The sequence below is a fragment of the Myotis nattereri genome, assembly GCF_964212035.1.
Source record: "Myotis nattereri genome assembly, chromosome: 2".
NCBI lineage: Eukaryota > Metazoa > Chordata > Mammalia > Chiroptera > Vespertilionidae > Myotis > Myotis nattereri.
The window spans coordinates 105,559,672-105,584,247 of NC_138076.1; the positions used below are offsets into that span (position 1 = coordinate 105,559,672).

At 42.4% G+C, this 24,576-nt stretch overlaps 1 protein-coding gene across 1 annotated transcript in view; it reads left to right on the plus strand.

Annotated features, from left to right (window-relative positions):
* SMAD9 (SMAD family member 9) overlaps positions 1-24,576 on the plus strand; it is a gene marked incomplete at both ends in the record, with an annotated part of 79,990 nt that overhangs the window by 4,762 nt on the left and 50,652 nt on the right. The window contains one exon of the mRNA XM_081083509.1: positions 23,750-24,007. Within this exon, the coding sequence (XP_080939635.1) occupies positions 23,750-24,007 (258 nt within the window). The remainder of the gene's footprint in view (positions 1-23,749; positions 24,008-24,576) is intronic.

A 24,576-nucleotide genomic window follows, 5' to 3' on the forward strand; every position in this document is an offset into this window, starting at 1 on the left:
CTTCACCATCAGTCTGTGTGTGTCTTTTTTTCTGAGGGGGGTTTCCTGTAGACAGCAGATATATGGGTCATGTTTTCTTATCCACTCAGTTACCCTATGCCTTTTGACTGGGGCATTTAATCCATTTACATTTAAAGTTATTATTGATAGAAACTTGTTAGTCACCATTTTTGTTCTTTACCGCTGCGTTCCTTCTTTGTTTCCTATTTTTTCCATTTACAGCAGACCCTTTAGCAGTTCTTGCATTGCTGGTTTGGTTGTAATAAACTCCCGTAGACCATTTTTGTCTGTGAAGCTCCTGATTTGACCCTCAATTTTGATTGATAGCCTCGCTGGGTACAGTATTCTTGGATTCAGACCCTTCCTTTGCATGACTTTGTATATTTCATTCCATTCCCTTCTTGCCTGATGTGTTTCTGTTGAGAAATTGGTCGCTAGTCTGATGGGGGATCCTTTGTAGGTAACTTTCTGTCTCTCTCTGGCTGCTTTTAAGATTCTTGCTTTGTCGTTGGTGTTTGCCAATTTAATTATTATGTGCCTTGGCATCGGTCTCTTTGGGTTCATTTTATTTGGGACTCTGTGTGCTTCTTGGATTTGTGTGAGTTTTTTCTTCCCTATATCAGGGAAATTTTCTGTTACTATTTTTTCAAACAGGTTTTCTATTCCTCGCTCAGTTTCCTCTCCTTTTGGCACCCCTATTATTCGGATGTTGTTTCATTTAGTGTTGTCCCAGAGTTCTCTTAGGCTCTCCTCCTGCTTTTTAATTTTTTTCTAGAAGCTGTTCTGTTTGGGTATTTTTTCCTACCTTGTCTTCTAGCTCACTGATGCGGTCCTCTGCTTCTTCTAGTCTACTGTTGATGCTTTCTATTGAGTTCTTTATAGCAGTGATGTCCTTTTTCATTTCTTCTTGGGTTTTCTTTATTTCCTCTTGGTTCCTACACATATTGTTGAATTTGTCTTCCATTCTTTTCATCCACCTTATGGTCATTTCTCTGAATTCTTTCTCTGACAGGTTGCTTGCCTCCATTGCCTCCATTTCGTTTACTTCCTTTTCTGATGATGCCTGTTTTTCTTTCATATGTGGGTTGGTTCTTTGTTTCACCATGATCGCTCTTCTCCAGGTGTTTGGTTATGTAGTTCTCTCTCTGCTGTGTTGATTTAAAGGCACAAAATACAACACAACAAGGCACAACGTACAAGGCACTGAACATAAATGTATTCACGATATTAATAACCCCAAATAAAGGTGACCACCCGAGCGAAGAGAATTAGGGGATAAAGAAGAAAAAAGAGAAAAAGAAAAAACAAAAAGGAGTGCTGAAATGAGATTGGGAAAAGGGAGAGAAGAAAGGGAAAAAAAAGTAAGAGAGAGAATGAAATAGAGGTGGGGAAGAGGCTATTTGTATGGGGAGAAAACTCTAATGGAATGGCAACTAACCCCAACGAATTCCAGCAGCAGATCCCTGGAGATTAATGCAGACTACAAACAACCACTAATATCAAACGAGGCAAGGGAAAACAGAAGCACAAAAATAACCAGAGAAAGAAAAAATAAGCAAACCAGAATAATGAAAATGAAAAATAAAACAATCTCCCAAACAAGCATAAAAAAACCCCAGTATACTCAAAATCAAGCAAACAGTAGAAAAATGACAGTGAGAGAGAGAGAAAAAATTGGATAGTGAAGAAAGATAAGAGAGAGGTGTATATGGATTTAGAGCAAGGGATTGGAAATTAGATATATAAGTAGGGTGAAATTTAGACAGTGGGTAAAAAGAAGGAATAGGGAAAATCTAAAGCAGGAATAGGGTAAGAGAAACAGGACAACAAAAGGGGAAAAGTGAGGAAGAGAGTTTTGGCTTAAGGGCAAAGGTGAGATAGAGAGAAATAATGCTAAAGTAACAATGGAAATAGAGTGTAGCACACCGGGAGAGGTTTCAGCCGCAGTCTCCAACCGTCCTTTTTTTTTCTGGGAGTTCTCTGTCTTTCCCAACTGCAGACTGTCTCGCAGCTGAATATCCTCGGCTTATTCGGCTGTATGTTACCCGTTTCAGCTGCTCACCCTTATCTGCTCCAGGACAAGGCACAGGACACGTCTGTTTATACCTCCGCCATTTTCCTTCCCAGTTTTCCTTCAATTTTAAATGATAGGATTGCTGAATAGAGTGGTCTTGGTTTCACGTCCTTGTTTTTCATGACTTCATCCAGTTCTTTCTGGCTGAAGTATTTCTGTTGAGAAATCAGCTGACAGCCTTTTGGACTCCCTTGTAAGTAACTGTGCCTCTCTTGCTGCTTTTAAGATTCTCTCTTTGTAACCTTTGCCATTTTAATTATGATGTGTCTTGGTGTTGGCCTCTTTGGGTTCATCTTGTTTTTCCTTCAGCAGTTTTCTGACATTATTTCTTCAACCAGTTTCTCTATTCCTTCCTTGCTCACTTTTTGATACTACTATGATTCAGATGTTGTTATGGTTCACATTGTCCCAAAGTTCCCTTAAAAAAAAAAAAACAAACAAGCAATCAGAGCAGCTAAAAGAAAATGCACATTCTTTTATTTATTTATTTATTTATTTATTTATTTATTTATTTATTTTGAGGGCAAGGACTCTGTCCTTTTTTTTATTATTTCTTAAAGTATTACAAAGAGTATTACAAATGTCTCCTTTTTTCTCCCCCTTGACATTCCCCCGGCTTCCCCTACCCCCCAGGGTCTTGTGTCCATTAGTTATTCTCATATGCATGCATATAAGTCTTTCGGTTGATCTCCTACTCTCCCCAACCCTCCCCAGGGTTCCCACTGTAGTTTGACATTCTGCTCAATGCTGCTCTGCCTCTGTATCCATTTTTGTTCATCAGTCTATAATGGCTCTTATTATCCATAAATGAGTGAGTTCATGTGGTATTTTTCTCAGCTTCCCAGGGGCCGTCTCAGTCTCACAGGGGCCATCCCAGCCTCACAGAGGCTGTCCCCGCCTCACAGGGGCCGTCCCAGCCTCACCAGGGCCGTTTCAACCTCACCGGGCCGATTCAACCTCACCGGGGCCATTTCGAGTTTGGATTTCGTTTTCTACCAAGTGCACAGACTGCCTGTCTGCTGTCACTCAGCGTCCCATGTGATACTGGATCTGGTGGGCCTGTCTGTGTGTTTGCGTCGCCAGCCCAGCCATGTCCAGCTCTGGCTTCCTCCGAACCTGATTCTGCTTCTTTATTGTGTCCCTTATGTATACGAGGAGTTGAAATCTGTATTCTGCTGGGCTGGGCTGCAAAAGCGTAGGTGGTTCTCTTTGTGTCACTAGCACAGCTTGGTTGAGGATGTAATTTGAGTAGGGTGGGGTCCCGGGGAATCACCAGGGTGGGGCCAAGGGCAATGGTGTCTCTGCTTCTACTCGCCTCTCCGCAACTCAGCGACTTGCTCCCCTGAGTGCCGGCGAGCAGTTCCGCGAGACAGCCACTCTCGCTCTACAGGTCATTGCAAGGCCGTCCCGCTTCTCCCCATAGGGGTTGGGGAGCTTAGTATCCCGCCCCAACCATGCTCAGTGGATTTGATAGTCCGCCTCCCCTTCTGGTTGAAAAAAACCGCGCATCCAGTTGCAGCCAGCCTGGTGCGTGATTCCGTACCTCCGTTCTTGGAGCCTCTGCACAACCTACTCAGTCTCAATGCTCTTCTTTCTTTCCTTCCAGTTGTAGAGCTTCCACTGGGCCAGCTTTCCCATGGTTCTGAATGACAGCTGTTTCTTTTATAGTTGGTAGTCTCGATGTTGTTGTGGGAGACAGCACACACAGGTCTGTACCTTATGCCGCCATCTTGGTTCTCTCAATGCACATTCTTTTAAATTCATTTTCTTTTAGATGCTCTGATTGCTTGTTTTTTTTTTCTACATTATCTTCCAAATCACTGATTCAATTCTCTGCTTCATTCAACCTACTCTTTTATTGTTGTTGTTGTTAATCCTCACCTGAGGATACGTTTTCCATTGCTTTTTAGAAGGAGTGGAAGGGAGGGAGGGAAGGAGAGAGAGCGAGAGAGAAACATCGATGTGAGAGAGACGCATTGATTGGCTGCCTCCTGCACTCTCCCTGACTGGAAATGGGAAGCAAACACACAACCCAGGTAGTGCCCTTAACTGGGAATCATACCCTCAACCCTTTGGTGTGCAGTCCAATTCCCTAATCACTGAGAAACACAGGCCATGGCCAACCTATTTTTTATTTTATTCCTTCTAGTGTATTCTTGATATCAGATGTATTCTTTATTTCCGACTGCTTCTTTTATATACTTAAAAAAAACTTTATTGTTGAGAGCATTACAAATGTCCCTCTTTTTTCTCTCCATTGCCCCCCTCCACCCACCGTGCCCCACCCCAGACCTTCTCCACCCTATTGTCTGTCTATAGGTAATGTATATCCTATATAAAAAAGAGGCTAATATGCAAATTGTCCCCTCGACGGGGAGTTTGACCAGGAGTTCGACCAGGGGGCAGGGCCGGCTGGCCAACCTCCCGAGTCGTTCCCCCCCCCGCCCCCCTCCCAGCCAGCCCTATCGCCTTGATCAGAGTGGCTGGCTGGACCCCAACCATGCACGAATTCATGCACTGAGCCTCTAGTATGCATATAAAATCTTTGTTTAATCCCTTCCCGCTCCCCCACCCCCTTCCCTCTGAAAATGGTCAGTCTATTCCATTTCCATGCCTCTGATTTTACTATATTTTATTCCCTTTCCACTTCTCCACCCTGCTTATCTGTCTCTATGTGGCTTCTTCTGTAAAGCCTTGGTTATAATATTTCAATTGGTTTTTCAGGTTGGTTGCTCTGTAATTTAGCTATAAATCTGATTTGGGGCTGGGAGCAAGTGGGCACAACTTCCAGCTACTCTTCAGCCATCTTGGAATCTATCCTGTAATTTCTCCTTTACATAAAATACTCATCCTGTTTCAAAACCACATGATTTCCGAAAAAGATACAAAAGCTGTTTTCAGCTCCGTAGTTCACCCCCATATATGCAGTAATTCCTTCCACTATTTTCCTTTATGTAACACATATTAAGATAGTGTGGTATTTAAAGGGTGGCATAAAATTGAAACAAATGTCTGAAAATTCACTATGTCATATTTGCAAGTAGCAGTTGAGATGTGGAAATGAAATTTGCTATTTAGGAATAGCTATTGATATGGATTGAATGCTTGTGTTCCCTCAAAATACTTATGTTGAAAGCCCAATGCCTAATGCATAAGGTGATGGTTTTAACAGGAGGAACCTCTGGGAGGTGATTAGGTAATGAGAGCAGAACCTGATGAATAGGATTAGTGTCCTTATAAAGAGGCTTGAGAGAGGTCCCTGCCCCTTCTACCATGTGTGGACAGTGAGAAGATGGCCCTCTGCAACCAGGAAGAGGGCTCTCACCAGGAACCAACCATGCTGCACCCTGATCTCAGACTTCCGAGCTCCCAGAACTGTGAGAAATAAATTTCTGTTGTTTGTAAACACCCAGTCTGCGGTATTTCTGTTATGGACTGCAAAGTAGTAAATACTTTTATTAAAAATGGACTAAGACAGCTAAGTTTTTAATAAAAGCATTTAAAAATATGATCAGTGCAAATCTAAGGTAAGTGAGCCCCTCTGGCCAAATAACCAGGATGATACTATCAGTTTTCTATACCAATATTCACTGCTTCTGGTTTTACCCAGATAGTGAAAGTATATTATCAAGATATTTGTCTCAATAAAGAAAAACATATTCTTTCTTTTCTTTTGATGCCTCAATCTGCATGCCATGAAGAATAGAAGTATCTCCATTCAGGAGTCTGTGAGGCATTTTATTTATTAATGGTAAGAATACACTGTAGATATCTCACATGAAAACTGAAGTCACAGAAATTATTCAAATTCCTCTTCATAAAAAAGAAAAATGAGTGTTTATTTGAACTTTGTTAACATTGTGATGAAGAAGCATCATTGAAAAGAAGCCATATGTCAGTTATTACTTTGCAGCCCCTCATTTTCAGACTATTCATGAGGCAAGTCATCTTTTTATTCCTGTATATTCATATAATACATAAAAGAAAATTCAGAGGCTTATTGTGCAAGTCACTTTTTCATGGTGATGTTGAGTGTTTAAGGCCCAGTGCACAAATTCATGAACAGGTGGGGTCCCTTGGGGTAACCTGCAGGGATTGGACCCCAGCTTGTGCCCCCAGCCTTGCAGCCCTGCAGCCCTGCCTGGAACCCTGCCATCGCCTGGTGCTGCCCCCTTACCTGCTCCACCATCCCGCCTGTGAGACGATTGATCGGGGCCAGGCCTTCCCCCCTCTCCCCCCCCCCGCCCCCCCCCCCCGGCTCCCTCAGTGCCTGGAAGCCGGGTGGCGGCCCTGCCACCTGCTGGTCACCATCTGCAGGGTGATTGGTGAGGCGATCAGGCCCCCACTCACACCTGCTTTGGCCTGGTCCCCACTAACACCCACCTTGGCCTGGTGCCGCCTGCTCACTTGCTCCACCATCCCGCCGCAGTTCTGCTCTCATCAGGGCCCATCAGGGCTGGCAGTGCCTCCACTGCCACCCGCTGCCAGCACTGTGTCACCAACGCCCACCATGTTCCTTGCTGCACCCTCGTGGTCAGCGCACATCATAGCGAGCACTTGAACCCCTGGTCAAACAATTTGCATATTAGGCTTTTATTATATAGGATGTCATAGGTAGTATATACAAATGTGGCTTTTAAAGGGAGAAGGAATCATTTGTTTCTCTGCTACTCTTACCTGTTGTGGTTTAGTTTTCAACTTTCAATTCACCTGTTTTAGTTTGTATTCTGCATGTAGAAGTGAGAATTATTACTTGTTAAGAAAGAGATAAATGTATTATGGTAAGTAAATGGTAGATTTTGTAATTGATATTATTGTTGTCTGTTTACTTGAAAATATTTGCTTTTCATGAAAGTTTGTATCAATACTTGCAGGTGGTAAGAAATCGATAGTGTGATTAAAAACAAGAGATACCCCATCCATCTTCAGGAACAACCTCTTTTAATCATTCTTGGTTAGTTCTTATTCTACTTCCCTGTATTATTACTAAAAATTATGGAGGTAACTCTATATAATGTGCTTATACATTGGTTTCCAAAATTTATCACCTTAAGATAATTTCATTGATTCTAATATAAAAGATGAGGATTTAGTTAATTTACATTGCCTTCTTTCTCCCTCTTCTCGATTCTCAATATTTATATTTTAGTTTATAGTTATGTTATTTTTTTGGCAATTCTATTGGTTTCCATTGTGGGATTTGAAGATCAGAATTAAGTCTTCCTAAAACTAAGTCTTAGTGAGGCCACAAAGAACCCCCATACTTCTCCCAAAGCTTCTAAATAGTGATTCCTTATCTAAAAGTGGCTGCCAGTTTTATCTGGAAAGGCCCACAAACCAAGCATCAGTAGAATAGGGATACTTTTGGTGTCTTGTTGCCTGGAGTAAGGCTGGTGGGTTAGGAAACTACTTTCTTTGTACCTTTGGCCAGATCTGATCTCATGCTTGATAAGAGCTGTGAGCCCCCAACCAGCCTCAGTGGCTTGGTTTGCCTGGATAGGCTTCTCCAGAACTCAGGAGAAGCCAAAATGCTTGAGTTTCCACCTAATCTTGCTGAAGCTTTATCCAGAACATGCATTTGTTGTGTTTTCTCTCAAGGAAGACCTCTAACTGGATCTCATCCCTTTTATTTTTATTGAAAGTTATGTCAGTGTGTGTGTGTGTGTGTGTGTGTGTGTGTGTGTGTAATCAAAAGTCGGATGCACATCTATATATATAAAACCTAAGCGACCATTGCAACCGAACAGACGACCGAAAGGCTGCGTGGGGCGGCCAGGCCTGTGGGGGGGCGGGGGGGCAGTTAGGGGTGACCAGGCCAGCGAGGGGGGGGCAGTTGGGGGCTACTAGGCCAGCAGGGGGGGCATTTGGGGGTGACCTGGGCAGCAGGGGGGGCATTTGGGGGTGACCTGGCCAGCAGGGGGGGCAGTTAGGGGCGATCAGGCAGGCAGGCAGGTGAGCAGTTAGGAGTCAGTGGTCCCAGATTGTGAGAGGGATGTCGGACTGCCGGTTTAGGCCCATACTGGTTTAGGCCCATACTGGTTGGGCCTAAACCGGCAGTCGGACATCCCCTGAGGGGTCCCGGATTGGAGAGGGTGCAGGATCGTCTCCCTGCCATGCACGAATTTCATGCACCGGGCCTCTAGTAGGTTGATAAATTACAAGATTTTTGTTTTTGTTTTTTAGTTATAATTTCTAGTCTAGGATATTATATGCATGGAGCCTTTTGTTGGGTGCTTTTGCAAAACTGATGCTGATAATCACAACATGAAGCAAGTCTTCCCAGTATATGGGCATGTTTCCTGTATAGATTACCAAGTTGACTCTAGTAAAAACAAAAAAAGAAAAAAGATACCAGTCTAAAGCCAGACAGTAAACAGGATTTTAACCAATCATAGTCCATCATGCCACCTTTATAACATGGAATTAAACAACAGAAGCTGCCAGAAGCCTGATGACATATTTGAAATTCACAGAGCACCTCACTAGCCATCCTCCTTCAAACCAGCCACATACTCAGTGTGGCATTGTAACTCCCTAAACGAATGAGCTATTCCAAAGAATTATTGCTGATGTTGATAGCAATTCCAAATAGAAAAGCTGGCTTGTACCTTGGAGGAAAACCGTTAGTAATGGCCAGTTTCATCATAATGGTGAAGGCAATGTGTTTTTCTCTCTTCAGTCCACTGTTATTATAAATAAGTATTCTCCTCATAAGTTCCTAGGCCGATAGGAATGTAAAGGTTAAGCTGACGATTTCCCCTATCTGAGGGGGTAATCTGGGGGAACCCAATAATTATGTTGTTTTGTGATGGAGATGCTCTGAAGTTGTGTCTGTTGCTAATACATTTTGCATTAAAATCTAAGTTTGGATAGCAAAAAGAAAAAAAATAATTATTTTCCCTTAGAAAAGCCTGGTCCATTGCCTTCTAGCATCTTGCATTGGTGATGTGAAGTCATAAGTCAGTTTGAGCTTCATTTCTTTGTAGGTGACTTTGAGGTGATCTTCTGGGAACGTTTAGAATATTCCACTTGTCTAGATGTTTGAAATTCAATATGGTATGAGGCAGGGGGTCCCGCGGGGGTGAGGCCGACGGAGTCCTAACGAAGCATGCCCGACTCTGGAGACCAGGTTCAAAGACGCAGATCTGATTTTATTGTTTAAATGCAGCAACATATATAACATTCCAGACCAATCAGAAGTTTACACCATCCTTAGGGCAACCAGTGGTAGGAAAGATCAGGGTACTATGTAGGGACTCTAGGGGGCTTACTCAGGCGGGCGCTGCCACTTCCCGGTATGCTGAAGAAGCTTGTATAGGCGGAGTGCACTCACGCCATTGCATCTGCCACTGCACTGAGATAAACCTCCTGAGCTCTTCCCACATCTCCCCCTTCTTTTCTTATTAGCGCCTGCTGGACGTGTATGATCATGGCTTGCTGGGCACTTAGCTTATTGAACATGTTGTATAAACAGCGAAATAATACTATTCCTATGATGAATCCTACTATCATGACTCCCCAAATGAGGAGGTTGGCTGGGTTTAACCAGGAGGTCAGTCTCGTGAGAGCATCAGTGAGGAAATTATCCGTAATAGGCTCTACGCGGGTGGAGTTGATTTTCAAGATTTTCTTTTGCAGTCGATAGGTGGTATTAAGGAACTGTTGGCTAAAAGGACCTTTTAGTAAGGTTGCCAGGCGCTCTCTTTCAGCTGTACTATTGCGCACTGGGATCGGGGTTACACATATGCTGGGGAATCGGATGTCACAGGTGGTGTGTGTAAGTTGCCACAGGCCCTCTATATCCTCAGCAAGGAGATCTATTTGTTGCTGTAGGTTTAGTATGGCTCCCCGGATTTGCTGATTAAGAAGCCTGTGTGGTGAAGGCTTGAGCTGTCGATTCTGACAGCGTGTTTAAGGCACTAGAAGTTAACTGAGTAGTAACTAAAGAGGTAACCCCGGTAGCGGCCCCAGCTATTGCACCAATTATGGTGCTTATCAGCAGTATAACTAACCCTATTGCTCTTTTAGGCCTGGCGAAGTCCCTGTGTATTATCAAGTCAGAAGGGCCTTCCCAATCAGGCGTTGTAGCAGGGACCCATAGTATAGCAGGGTTACACACGGCTATCGCATATCGAGTCTGGTTGGGCCAACAGTTGCTAAGGCTGCAAAGGGTGTGGGTGCAATTAAAGGCACTATAATTACTTAGGAGGAAGTAAAAAGGGGGTCTAACATAAGGTTCAAAGAAATATTGACGAGACCGGTTTACATAGACCATGACATTCCCTTCCCATCTCCACGCATTAACATTCCACGTCCCATTATATCGAGTTAGCCCTTGTAGACCAAAAAATGGGCGCATGTCTAAGAATGCTGAGGGGCCACATAAATCCCACCTCCCAAGTTGGCCATGGAGTGCTTGCATTGGACTCCGAATGGCAAAAGGTTGCATCCCTTTCTTTAGCCTTTTCCCCCGAATGCCTAGTGTTTTAGTTTGACCATCTACCTGGGACGCTCTTAGACAGTCTTCCCAGGGGACTCCGGTAAGGGGCAGTTGAGCTTTGTGAGGTGTCTGGAAGAGATATGGGCACAAGGGTTCTATTATTGGAGCCGACACTGGTCGGGACCAGTTGGACAGTGCTAGAGGAAAGGTCCCATTGAGTCTTATCATGGTTCCTGAGGTAGCAGATACATTAGGCATCAGGAAATCTCCGGTAGCATGATGTCCTACTAGTGTCCAACCCTCCGCTGCTGCTACGTTGTCGTCTAATGTCCATTTGAGTATGTCTGGGGTGGAGATGTTAGCCCATAGGGTACCATTCCAGGGGGCTTCCGTTGCCCCTGCGCTGTTGCAGGGGAATCCAAGAGTGCAGTTAGAGGCTCTTGCGACTGGAAATTGTGGGGTATTTACCGCAACAGGGAGGAGCACGCCTGGATGGGGTATGGCAGCCCAAACCTCTTGCCCACGAACTCCCATGCTTTTGGCAGTGATGATGTCGCACATAAGCAAAAACAGTGTGCCAGCGGAGGGGTTAGGGTCTGGTGCCATTCGCTGGGCTTCTTCTTGCAGGGCCTTCATATCACTCCAAGTGATGGGGTGAGCTTGTCGGCGTCTTGGTCGTCTCCGCTGCCGGGGCTGGTTGTCCTCTATGTCCAGGTCCTCCATTTCCTCTACCGGGAGCGATGGTGGTGGTGGTCTACGGCTCATCGCTGGTGGTGCAGGGTTTGATGTTATGGGCAGGAATCCACACGGGATTTTTCTCACCTTCTGGAAAAACACGAGCAAACCCTCTCCCTTGGTTTAAGAGTGGGTCGGGGCCCTTCCAAGCCCCGGTTAATGGATCTCTCCACCGGACCAAGGGAAGAGGTGTTGGTATGTCTCTGAGACCTCCCCAATGTTTGAAAATGGGAGGAAGACCGTCGGGAGCAAAATGAAAATAACTGAGAGTTAATAAGGCCTGTTGTAATAGTTGTTGGGGCGTGCCTGTATTTCCCCCTTCTTTTTCTTTTTGAATCTGGGTTTTTAGTTCTTTGTTTTGTCGTTCTACTATGGCTTGTCCCTGTGGGTTGTATGGTATGCCAGTAACGTGCTTGATGTTATGTTTTGTGAGGAATTGCTGAAAAGCCTCGCTAGTGTAGCAGTGGCTATTATTTGTTTTAATTTCCCAAGGGAAGCCTAATGTTAAAAATGCTCCCTTGAGGGTTGCTATTGCGTGGCGAATCTTTTCACCTGTGTGAGCCTGAGCATACGTGGCCTCAGAGTTAGTGTCAATGATTACATATACATGTTTGAGTCTACTGAAGCTTGGAATATGGGTCACATCTGCTTGCCATAAGGCATTGAGTTGGAGCCCCCGGGGGTTGACCCCTTGTGGCTGGAGGGGGCCTAAAGGCAATAGGGGGCTGCAGGTTTTGCATGCCCGTATGAGATGCTTGCAGCTAGAGAGGGTTAAATGAGGAAATAGCTTGTGCATGCTAGCTGCCTCAATCTCTGGATTGTTTTTCCTCTTGTCTTCATGGCTGGAACATTCCTGATAATTCCTCTCTGTTGCAGGAATCCACATGGTTTTGGAGTTGTTTTCTGAAAATATATAAACGTATTCTCGACCAAAGGTTAATAAAGGAAACTTTACTTGGAGTTCTATTTATTTTTGCTTAAATGAATTTCCTTTGGCTTATGTTGACACCACATAGGTTTTTCATGGGTGTCTTGCTGTTAGCATTATAAATAGAAAAATTAATTTTCAAGTAAAAATATTAAAGCAATTAAGGCATTCACTTAAAAGGTTATTATTCCACTATCCCCCTTTTTTATTTATTTATTTATTTTATTTATTTATTTATTTATTATTTTTTTAATTGCTTAAAGTATTACAAAGGGTATTACATATGTGTCTTTTTTTTCCCCGCCCTTGACTATCCCCTGCCCTCCCCCAATGGTCCCACGTCCATTGGTTATGCATATATGCATGCATACAAGTCCTTTGGTTGATCTCTTATACCCCTCTCTCCTGCCCCCCAACTTTCCCCGGCCTTCCCACTGCAGTTTGACAATCTGTTTGAGGCAGCTCTGCCTCTGTATCTATTACTGTTCAAAAGTTTATAATGGTCTCTATTATCCATGAATGAGTGAGATCATGTGGTATTTTTCCTTCATTGACTGGCTTATTTCACTTAGCATAATGCTCTCCAGTTCCATCCATGCCGTTGCAAATGGTAGGAGTTCCTTCTTTTTTACAGCAGCATAGTATTCCATCGTGTAGATGTACCACAGTTTTCTAATCCATTCATCTACTGATGGGCACTTAGGCTGTTTCCAGATCTTCGCTATGGTGAATTGTGCTGCTATGAACATAGGGGTGCATATATCCTTTCTGATTGGTGTTTCTGGTTTCCTGGGATATATTCCTAGAAGTGGGATCACAGGGTCAAATGGGAGTTCCATTTGTAGTTTTTTGAGGAAACTCCATACTGTCTTCCATAGTGGCTGCACCAGTCTGCATTCCCACCAGCAGTGCACAAGTGTTCCTTTTTCTCCACATCCTCTCCAGCACTTGTCCTTTGTTGATTTGTTGATGATAGCCATTCTGACAGGTGTGAGATGATACCTCATTGTTGTTTTGATTTGCATCTCTCGGATGATTAGTGACTTTGAGCATGTTTTCATATGTCTCTTGGCTTTCTGAATGTCCTCTTTTGAAAGGTGTCTATTTAGGTCCTTTGCCCATTTTTTGATTGGATTGTTTATCTTCATTTGTTAAGTTGTATGAGTTCCCTATAAATTTTGGAGATTAGGCCCTTATCAGATATGACATTGGCAAATATGTTTTCCCACACAGTGGGTTTTCTTGTTGTTTTGTTGATGGTTTCTTTTGCTGTGCAGAAGCTTTTTATTTTGCAGTAGTCCCATTTGTTCATTTTCTCTTTAGTTTCAAGTGCCCTAGGGGCTGTATCAGTGAAGAAATTGCTTCGGCATATGTCTGAGATTTTGTTGCCTTTGGATTCTTCTAGAATTTTTATGGTTTCCTGTCGTACATTTAAGTCCTTTATCCATTTTGAGTTTATTTTTGTGTATGGTGTAAGTTGGTGGTCTAGTTTCATTTTCTTGCATGTATCTGTCCAATTTTCCCAACACCATTTATTGAAGAGACTATCCTGGCTCCATTGTATGTTCTTGCCTCCTTTGTCAAATATTAACTGAGCATATTGGTTCGGGCCGATTTCTGGGCTCTCTATTCTATTCCATTGATCTATATGTCTGTTCTTGTGCCAGTACCAGGCAATTTTGAGAACAGTGGCTTTGTAATACAGCTTGATATCTGGTATTGAGATCCCACCTACTTTGTTCTTTCTCAGGATTGCTGCAGCTATTCGGGGTCTTTTTTTATTCCAGGGGTCTGTTTTTATTGAATTTTTGGAGAGTTCATTCTAGATCTGTGAAGTATGCCGTTGGTATTTTAATGGGAAGTGCGTTGAATTTATAGATTGCTTTGGGTAGTATGGACATTTTAATGATGTTGATCCTACCAATCCAAGAACACAGAATGTTCTTCCATTTGTTTATGTCTTCCTCTATCACTTTTTTCAACGTCCTGTAGTTTTCTGAGTAGAGGTCTTTTACCTCTTTAGTTAAGTTTATTCCTAGGTAGCTTAATTTCTTTGGTGCGATGGTAAATGGGATTGTTTTTGTAATCTCTCTTTCTGAAAGTTCACTATTGGTGTATAGAAATGCCTCAGATTTCTTGGGGTTAATTTTGTATCCTGCTATATTGCCAAATTCATGTATTAAGTCTAGTAGTTTTTTGATGGAGTCTCTAGGGTTTTGTATGTATAATATCATGTCGTCTGCAAATAAGGACAGTTTTACTTCCTCTTTTCCAATTTGGATGCCTTTTATTTCTTCCTCTTGCCTAATTGCAATGGCTAACACTTCCAGTACTATGTTGAACAGGAGTGGTGAGAGTTGGCATCCCTGTCTTGTTCCTGTTCTTAGGGGAAATGGTGTTAGTTTTTGTCCATTGAGTATGATGTTAGCTGTGGGCCTGTCATATATGGCTTTTATTATGTTGAGGTATGATCCTTCTATTCCCACCTTGCTGAGAGTTTTTATCAAAAATAGGTGTTGGATTTTGTCAAATGCTTTTTCTGCATAAATTGATATGACCATGTGGTTTTTTTCTTTCAATTTGTTTATGTGATGTATCACGTTTATTGATTTCCGGATATTGCACCATCCTTGCATCCCTGGGATGAATCCTACTTGGTCATGGTGTATGATCTTTCTGATGTATTGCTGGATCCGATTTGCTAAGATTTTGTTGAGGATTTTGGCATCTATGTTCATGAGCGATATTGGCCTGTAATTCTCTTTCATTGTGTTGTCATTACCGGGTTTTTGTATTACGGTGATGCTGGCTTCATAGAATGAGCTTGGAAGTGTTCCTTCCTCCTGAATTTTTTGTAGTAGTCTGAGGAGGATAGGTTTTAGTTCTTCCTTGAATGTTTGGTAAAACTCCCCTGTGAAGCCGTCTGGTCCTGGGCTTTTGTTTGATGGAAGCTTTTTGATGACTGCTTCAATTTCTTCCATAGTTATTGGCCTGTTGAGATTTTTAGATTCTTCCTGATTGAGTTTTGGAATGTTGTATTTTTCTAGGAATATGTCCATTTCTTCCAGGTTGTCTAGTTTGTTGGAGTAGAGCTGTCCATAGTATTTTTTAACAATCATTTGTATTTCTGTGGGGTCTGTTGTTATTTCGCCCCTATCGTTTCTGATTTTGTTTATTTGGGTCCTCTCTCTTTGCTTCTTGGTGAGCCTTGCTAGAGGTTTGTCAATCTTGTTTATCCTTTCGAAGAACCAGCTCTTGGTTTCATTGATTTTCTGTATTATTTTTTTGGTCTCTATGTCATTTATTTCTGCTTTAATCTTTATTATCTCCTTCCTTCTGCTCACTCTGGGGTTTTCTTGTTGCTCTCTTTCTAATTCTTTGAGTTGTAGAGTTAGCTGATTTACTACCATTTTTTCTTGTTTTTTGAGATAGGCCTGTAGAGCTATAAACTTCCCTCTCAGGACTGCTTTCATTGTGTCCCATAGGTTTTGGATTGTTGTGTTTTCATTGTCATTAGTTTCCAGGATGTTTTTAATTTCTTCTTTGATCTCATTGGTAACCCAATCAATATTTAATAACATGCTTTTCAGCTTCCAAGTGTTTGAGTATTTTGGGTTGTTTTTATTGTAGTTTATTTCTAATATTATGCCATCGTGGTCTGCGAAGATGCTTTTTATGATTTCAATCTTCTTGAATTTGGGGATACTTTGCTTGTGACCCAATATATGGTCTATTTTTGAATATGTGTCATGAGCACTTGAGTAGAATGTATATTCCGTGGCACTGGGGTGAAGTGTTCTGAAGATGTCTATTAAGTCCATCTGATCTAGTGAGTCATTTAGTATTGCTGTATCTTTGCTGATTGTTTGTCTAGAGGACTTATCCAGTGATGACAGTGGTGTATTAAAGTCCCCTACTATGATTGTATTGTTGTCGATCTCTCCTTTGATATCTTCCAGAAGATTTTTTATGTATTTGGGTGCTCCTGCATTGGGTGCATACATGTTTATCAGGGTTATATCTTCTTGTTGTATTGATCCCTTTAGTATTATGAAGTGGCCTTCCGTATCTCTTTTTATGGCCTTCACTTTGAGGTCTATTTTGTCCCATATAAGTATTGCTACCCCAGCTTTCTTTTCTTTTCCATTAGCCTGAAAGATATTTTTCCATCCCTTCACTTTCAGTCTGTGTGAGTCCTTTCTAATGAGGTGGGTCTCTTGTAGACCGCAAATGTATGGGTCATGATTTTTTATCCATTCAGCCACTTGATATATTTTGGTTGGAGCATTTAGCCCGTTTACATTTAAAGTTATTATTGAAAGGTACTTGTTTGTAGCCATTTCTTTTTTTGTGTGTGGCTGTTTTCTTTCTGGGATTTTTATTTCTTTTTTCTACACCAGTCCCTTTAGCATTTCTTGCATTGCTGGCTTGGTGGTGATAAACTCCCTTAGCCTTTTTTTATCTGTGAAGCTTCTTATTTCCCCTTCAATTTTGAATGATAGCCTTGCTGGATAGAGTATTCTTGGATTCAGTCCTTTGCTTTGCATCACTTTGTAAATTTCCGTCCATTCTCTTCTGGCCTGATGTGTTTCTGTTGAGAAATCATTTGATAATCTAATGGGAGATCCCTTGTATGTAACTTTCCGTCTCTCTCTTGCAGCCTGTAAGATTCTCTCTTTGTCCTGAATATTTGCCATGGTAATTATGATGTGTCTTGGTGTGGGTCTTTTTGGGTTCACCTTGCTTGGGACTCTCTGGGCTTGTGTGACTTTTTTCTTCCCCACCTCAGGGAAGTTTTCTGATATTATTTCTTCCAATAGGTTTTCTAATCCTTGTTCCTCTCTCTGTTGTTCTGGCACCCCTATTATTCGTATGTTGTTTCGTTTCATGTTGTCCCAAAGCTCCCTTAGGCTCTCCTCCTGTCTTTTAATTTTTTTCTCCAACTGAAGTACAGTTTGGGTGTGTTTTGCTTCCTTGTCTTCTAATTCACTAATTCGGTTTTCCGTTTCTCCTAGTCTACTGTTGATACTTTCAATGGTGTTCTTTTTTGCAGCTATATCGCACTTCATTTCTTCTTGGGTCTTACTTAAGTTGTTGATTTTTTCATCTGTTTCTTCTTTCTTCTTGGATAAGTTGTCGATTTTTTCCTCCATCCGGTGTATGCACTCTATGACCCTTATTCTGAATTCTTTTTTTGTCATGTTGTATGCCTCTGTATCACTTAGCTGCTTTTCTGGTGAGTCCTCCTTTTCTTTCCTTTGGGGATTTCTTTGTCTACCCATGTTTGATCTCACTGACGTATATAGAGATTGAGTCTTTCAGTGGCTGCTCCCTAGGTGGCAGTGGCTCCTTGGGCTGTGGTTGCTCCTTGGACAGTTGTGGTAGCAGTTGCTCCTCTGTTGGTAGCGGGTCTTCTGATGGGTGCTGTTCACAGCTGTTGTGGCTCTTCTGGCTGGTGGAGGGAGGCTTCACACACAGCAGCTGTTCCTCAGACAGAGCGTGTGGAGATCAGGTTGCCGCTTTTGCTTGGATCTGCTGCGTTGATTTAAAGGCACAAAATACAACAGAACAAGGCACAACATACCAGGCACTGAACACAAATGAATTACGGTATTAATAACCCCAAATAAAGATGGCTACCCGAGCTAAGAGATTTGGGGAGTAAGGAAGAAAGAAGAGAAAAAGATAGAGAGGAAAACAGAAAAAAGAGAAAAAAAAGAAAAAGAAAGAAAGAAAAGAAAAAGAGAATGAAGTAGAAGAGGGGAGGAGACTATTCATATGAGGAAAAACTCCAATAGAACCGCCACTAATCCCAACAAATTCCAGCAACGGATCCCTGGAGTGAATACAAACTACAAACAGCCAATAATATCAAGTGAGGCAAGGGAAAACAGAAGCACAGAAATAACTGGCTTGGGGGGGGGGGAATAGGAGACAGAAAAAGAAAAAGCAGAACAACCTCACAAACAATCCTTAAGGAAAAGAAAAGAAAAAAAACCCAATATACTCAACAATCGAGCAAGCAATAACAAAACAATAGAGAAAAGGAGAGAATAAAAAATTTGGATAGTGAAGAAAGATAAGGGAGAGGTGGATAAGGATTTAGAGCAGGTGATTGGAAAAGGGATATATAAGTAGGGTGAAATTTAGACAGGGGGTATGAAGAATAGGGAAAATCTAAAGCAGGAATAGGGTAAGAGAAACAGGACAGCAAAAGGGGAAAAGTGGGGAAGAGGGTTTTAGCACAGCAACACAATTGAGGTAGAGGAAAATGATGCTAAAGGAATGATAAATAGAATGAAGAACCTTAGTCCCAAAATAAAATAAAGAGAAAATAAAATGACACTTTAAAAAAAAAAAGGTAAAATGGCAGCAGTAATAATACTGGTTAAAAATAAAAATGTAGTAATTAAAAGGGTAAAATCAGGTGATGAAAAGAAGAAAATAAATGGTTTCTTAGTTAAGAGGTGAAACAATAATTTAAAAAAATAATTTAAAAAAATGGGCTGTAATGAAGGTGCTTCAGATCTTCTGCTCCTCTTTTTGGCACACCAGGTATTCAGGAGAATGTTGAATTTCCCTCTGATACACTGTTTTTCCGTGTTGTAAGCCACAGTCCTGATTTTAAGGCAGGCTGTATTGGTTTCCCAGACAGCCCTTATCTGTATTTACAGAAGAGTCAGTTCGTGGCTCTGCCTCTGGGTGGCAGTGCGTCAGGATTGACCTCTGAGGGTATAGGACCTCTCTGACCAGGTGTTCTCTATTGTACCGGAAGCTGGTTTGGAATGTCCTCCACCCAGAGCTGGTTTCCCAGCAGTCACTCCCCGCTCTGTTTCCCAGGCTCCCCCAAAACAGCCTTCCCTTACAAGCTCTGTGACTGACCCCAAATGGGTAGTCCCTTGCACTGGGTTCAACAATCAAACGCACAGATTTAAGAGCCTGGGAAGTTGTGCGAACTCGCAACGCTTCACCTTCCAAATCTGCGTGAAGTCTCTGCGCGCGCTCTGGCTCCTGGCACCGAGTAGCCGGCAAACTGGCGTAATCTGAGGCTGCCCGTTTGTGTCCCGTCCAACTGTGGGCTTATTTATAGCGTTCCCTTCTGCCAGAAGCCCTGGGGGTGCCCTTCCACACTCATGGGTCACGCTGGCTCCAACAGCAGCGGTCTTTGTGGGGCGCAGAGTCCCCACCCCCCTGCGCCCGTTCCACTCTCCAACCTAAACTGCAAACCGCACCTTTGGGGAAAGTCTAACCTTTCTGTGGGGAGAAGCAGGGTTCCTCTGAGTTCACATAGTCATGCTGCTTGAGAGCCGTTGTTGCCGGGTTAGTAGCTGGTCTCTGGATGCCAGTGACAGTCACCCAAGATGGCACGGTCTCCGCGGCTGTGCCGGCGCACCTGGAGAGGTTTCCCTTTTTTATTTTTTAATATTAGGAGGTTTTTGGAAATTTTTTAGTGTAGCCTTGATAACTTTTAATTTTAACTTTTTGTATAAAAATATGACTGCTTTAGGTTCATTGCATGTTAAGCAATTTTTCCATGAAATGAAAATTTTGGTTAATACTTTTTGAGCCACTTTTAATTAATCTGAAAACTTGACTATTATTTTACTGTCAAATTTAATACTCTAACAACAATCTTAGTTTACATTGTAAATGTTAATGGAAAGGATTATTTTGCATCCTTTGAGAAGGCCCTGAGCATTCCTGGTGTTAGGCTTGATTTAGATATAGGGTAGCTGCTGTTAGCCAAGTCTCTGTTATCTGGGTGATTTATGGTACTAGCTAGCCACTATGAGGCTTCAACCTCAGCATGAACAGAGAGCTCAGGCAACAGCTGTGGTCAATTGGAAGAGGGACCCCTTTGGCAAAAAGGGGCAAGAGAGGTCAATATAGAATGCTTAAGTGCCTTCCCAGGGGGCCTTCCACACAGTGGAAGGGATTAAATCCTTTCATGTTTTTATTAAATTGCTGCCAAACAATTAGTTTGTAAGCTTGTTTGGAGTAAATGTATAATATGCTGTTATAAAATATTAAAAATTATTAATGAGCTTCTGTTATTTTAAATTATATCTTAAAATTCTACTGCTGTATTTTAAGAAATATTATATAAAATAACTTGCTTTGCCCTTTCTTAGAGGCAAAAACTTAAGATATGTATTTATTAATTTTTATTTGATAAAGCTTTCTATGTGATTTCAAGCACATTAAATTGGCTTTATTAAAAAATCCTTTAAGAAGAGAGAATAAACTTTTGAAAACATTTCAGGGACCATGACATATCTCAAAGTCATTCCTTGGTTATAGTACTTTTTATAATTATTAAGAGATATCAATTAAATTAAAACTGACAAGATTTTCTTTTTATACTTTAGGCATTTAGTTACCACAATTATAATTTTTCCTAATTTAATTCAACCAGAACTTTAAACTCTTAGCTGGCAAGTTAAACATTCAGCATTTCTTTAGATTAATAAGAGTAGGTACTTTCTTTCTTATGTAATCTTAAGTATATTGTATTAGTCTAATTTAGTATTGGAAGGGTTAAAGAGAAGAAAACTGGACAGAGATAAGTTTGTTTTACTTGCTAGCAGCTAGGGTCGAGACCCGTATACCTTAGATAAGCAAAAACCAACAAAGAACTCTCTCTCCATGGCAACGGCCTCTCTCTTTTTTTTTTTCTTTCTCTGCATTAACCATTTGGATATCGGGAATATTGTTGCAGATCCTGTGGCATTTGCTGAAGCTGTGGGGTTAACATTCACAGGAAAGAGTCCAGGGCTCTCTAGCCCTAAGAACTTCTTTGCTCTATCTCTCTGACTACACAAGGATTGATATATCCCCGTCCATGGATTATCATCCGTGTCCCCCATGAAAGGATTACTTGGGGGCCGATGGGCTGCCGGGAGCTGGTCCATGCTTGCTGTTTCAAGGGACCTGGCATATATGGCATACTGTTCTTAATATGTTTGCTCACCTTCTTGGCACTATGTGTTTTAACCAAGGTCTCTGAGAAAGGTTGTTTCCCCAGGTAAGGATTTTCCCCTGAAGTTAGGGAGGGAATAAAACCTCTTAACTAAGTGCCAGGCGGGTAATTAATCACTTTAACTATGAACAATCATGCTTAAGCTACATAATCTCTACTCCCTGGAATGGAGATAAGAAATGCCCTAACCTTTGGAATAGAGATTGATAGGATTGGAATCAACTGGTATAAATACAGATGTAACAAGACAGAACTTAGAAGACAGAACCCACACACAGAACTTAGAAGACAGAACCTACACAGAGCCTAGAGACAGAAGAACTTCGCTGGAGAGAACATGGCAAAAGATCCTGGGCTGAACCTGACTACAGAAATTGGCAAGAGAACCTGACTAGAACCTGGTGACTGAACCTGGCTGGAGAACCTGGGCAGAACCTGGCTGGAGAACCTAGCGAGGGAACATGGCTACAGAACCTGGCTGGAGAACCTGGAGAACCTAACAAGAGAACATGGACACAGAACCTGGCTGGAGATCCTAGGCAGAACCTCTCTGGAGATCCAGACCAGAACTTGGCTGGAGATCCTGGCTGGAGATCCTGGCTAGGCTGCTGATCAACTGAACACTGTCTCCGTGTCCTTCCTTCTTCGCCGACTCCGTCTACGACTTTGGGAACCCCTGGACCTGCTGGGGTTGGACCCCGGCAATGGGCAGTTAAACTTTTTGTTCGCTCTGCAAGGGGAGCGAGGGAGTGACTCTGGCAGGAAGCCTCCTGGTGAGATTTCCCTGCTTTCACCTCACTTGAGGTTTTTTCTGTCTCAGTTTCAGCCTTCCTTGAGCTTTGAGAAACTACTTTTGGCTTGTTGAAAACAGCCCAGGAATCTGCGGGGGCAGAGGGCTCTGGAGAGGAATAGGGAGGTAAAGGGTCTTCTGTTCCCCCGTCTGCACCGCTGGTGGCGAAGAGCCAGTGGTTAAATGCTATTAGGATAGCCGAGAGCTTTTGTAGCTCCTTTTCTGTTACCTTTACTCGCCTGCTCTGTAACAGCACGTGGAGTGCCCGAGCCTGAGGGGCTCGGGCTGAGGGGGGAAGGTTACCCATTGTTACAGAGGGGCACTCACCCGACTCAATGCTTTCTTTCTTGCCGTGGTCCCTGCTCGTGGTGCCAGAATGAGGTAGGGGGTCCCGCGGGGGTGAGGACTACGGAGTCCTAACGAAGCCTGCCCGACTCCGGAGACCAGGTTCAAAGACGCAGATCTGATTTTATTGTTTAAGTGCAGCAACATATACAACATTCCAGACCAATCAGAAGTTTACACCATCCTTAGGGCAACCAATGGTAGGAAAGATCAGGGTACTATGTAGGGACTCTAGGGGGCTTACTCAGGCAGGCGCTGCCACTTCCCGGTGTGCTGAAGAAGCTTGTATAGGCAGAGTGCGCTCACGCCATTGCATCTGCCACTGCACTGAGATAAATCTCCTGAGCTCTTCCCACAATGGTATAACTAGGTTTAGATTTGTTTTTATCCATTGGGATGTGCACTCTGGTTCTCTTCAATCTGATGACATGGATTCTTCTATAGTTCTGGAAAATTTTCTTTGGCTATTTCTTTGAGCATTTCTTTTTTCTATTTTCTCTGCTTCTCTGTTTGCATTTACATTGGTCATAGGTTGTGCCTCAATGACACGTATGGAATATCTTCTTTTTCTGTTGGGCATTGTGACACTTTAGAAGTCAATAGGAGTCATGTATGCCTGGACAGTGCTTGCCCTTAAGAATTGCATCAATGCCTAAGCTTTTGTACAGAATCATGTTCAAGAAAACTCATGTTCTTTTTAAAGTGTGTAACCCAGAAGGGAAATGCTAAATGTACAGGCTTTATTTATAAGTTCTCTATTGCTGCTTACCTTTTATAAGTTATCTATTGCTGCTTACCTTTTACTTATTCACTGATATTATTACTCACTGTTTATCTTTTACAAAAGAACTTTTAGTTGCCTTTAAATCTTTCTGGTAAGACCAGGTAGAATGTTTTTACTTTAGCAGCACTACTGAGCTAAAATTTAGGTTGGTCATTTAAATAATTCAATATGGTCTCTGAGGGAAAAATATTTTGTACATCACTGATTATTTTATTGCAAGCAATAAAAACCTATTCTTCCTTAAACAGACAAACAAACACTTTATTGTCAGAATAAAAGGAAGACATGAACAATCAAATCTCCAGAAGACCAAGTAGTAGAACAGGTTTGCTAATTTCTGTGGTAGGAATAAATAGGCAGTTTCTCTTTAGAATGCTGACCTCACAATGATTCTCCTCTAAACTTTTTGTTAATTGTTGCATTCTGTTTAAGATTCAGGCTTCAAGGAGAGAAACTATTGGTTTAGCTTGATTCACAAGCTCACTTTCTGGGAAAAGATGGGTCTACAATTAACAACTCACAGTGAGCACTAAGAATGGTGAAACAGTACTTCCCAAAGGAAAAACAGAACTTTATCATAAAAAAAAATGGATAAAAACAGTAAGTGTCCACTCTGTTTTGTGCTGATGAGCCAATGATCAATTCTAACCCACTGCTTTCTTTCTCATGCTAGTGCTGCCGCCTGTATTGGTGCCAAGACACAGCGAATATAACCCCCAGCTGAGCCTTCTGGCCAAGTTCCGCAGTGCCTCCCTCCACAATGAGCCACTCATGCCGCACAACGCCACCTATCCTGACTCTTTCCAGCAGCCTCCATGCTCTGCATTCCCTCTCTCATCAGGGCAAGCATTCTCACAGTCCCTGTGCACAGCCAGCTACCCTCACTCCCCAGGAAGCCCTTCAGAGCCAGAAAGCCCCTATCAACACTCAGGTCAGTAAAAGCTGCCGGTCTATGTGGTATACAATTCAACACATTTATGGTGTGAGCATCATAGTTTTTAATCACTGTAACTCATGTTCATGTAGAGTTTTACAGTTCACATGGCAATCTCTTGTGTGCTCTTGGACCCTGCCCAGCCTCTAAGATGATCAGTACTATATCCATTTTGAAGCACTTATCCTGGAGCTACAACATGCCTTTGCTCTGGTTTTTGAAACTTTGTTGCGGCTCCAGCTCTGAGGCCGGCTGGCTGAAAGCAGGTATCTGGGGTTTGTTTAGCTTCTATAATTGAAACATTGTTGCTTAGAGTGTATCTTAGAGCCCGGTCGAGGCAGGCGGGGAACTTGGCTTCCTCCATTGCTGGGGCAACCAAGCCTCATGTTCGCTTCAGTTGCGTGGCTGCCGGCCGCCATCTTGGTTGGCAGTTAATTTGCATATCACCTTGATTAGCCAATGGGAAGCGTAGCGGAGGTATGGTTAATTACCATGTTTGTCTATTATTAGATAGGATGTTTAGCATAGAGCCTAAAATGCAGAAGTTGCTCAATAGTTGATTACAT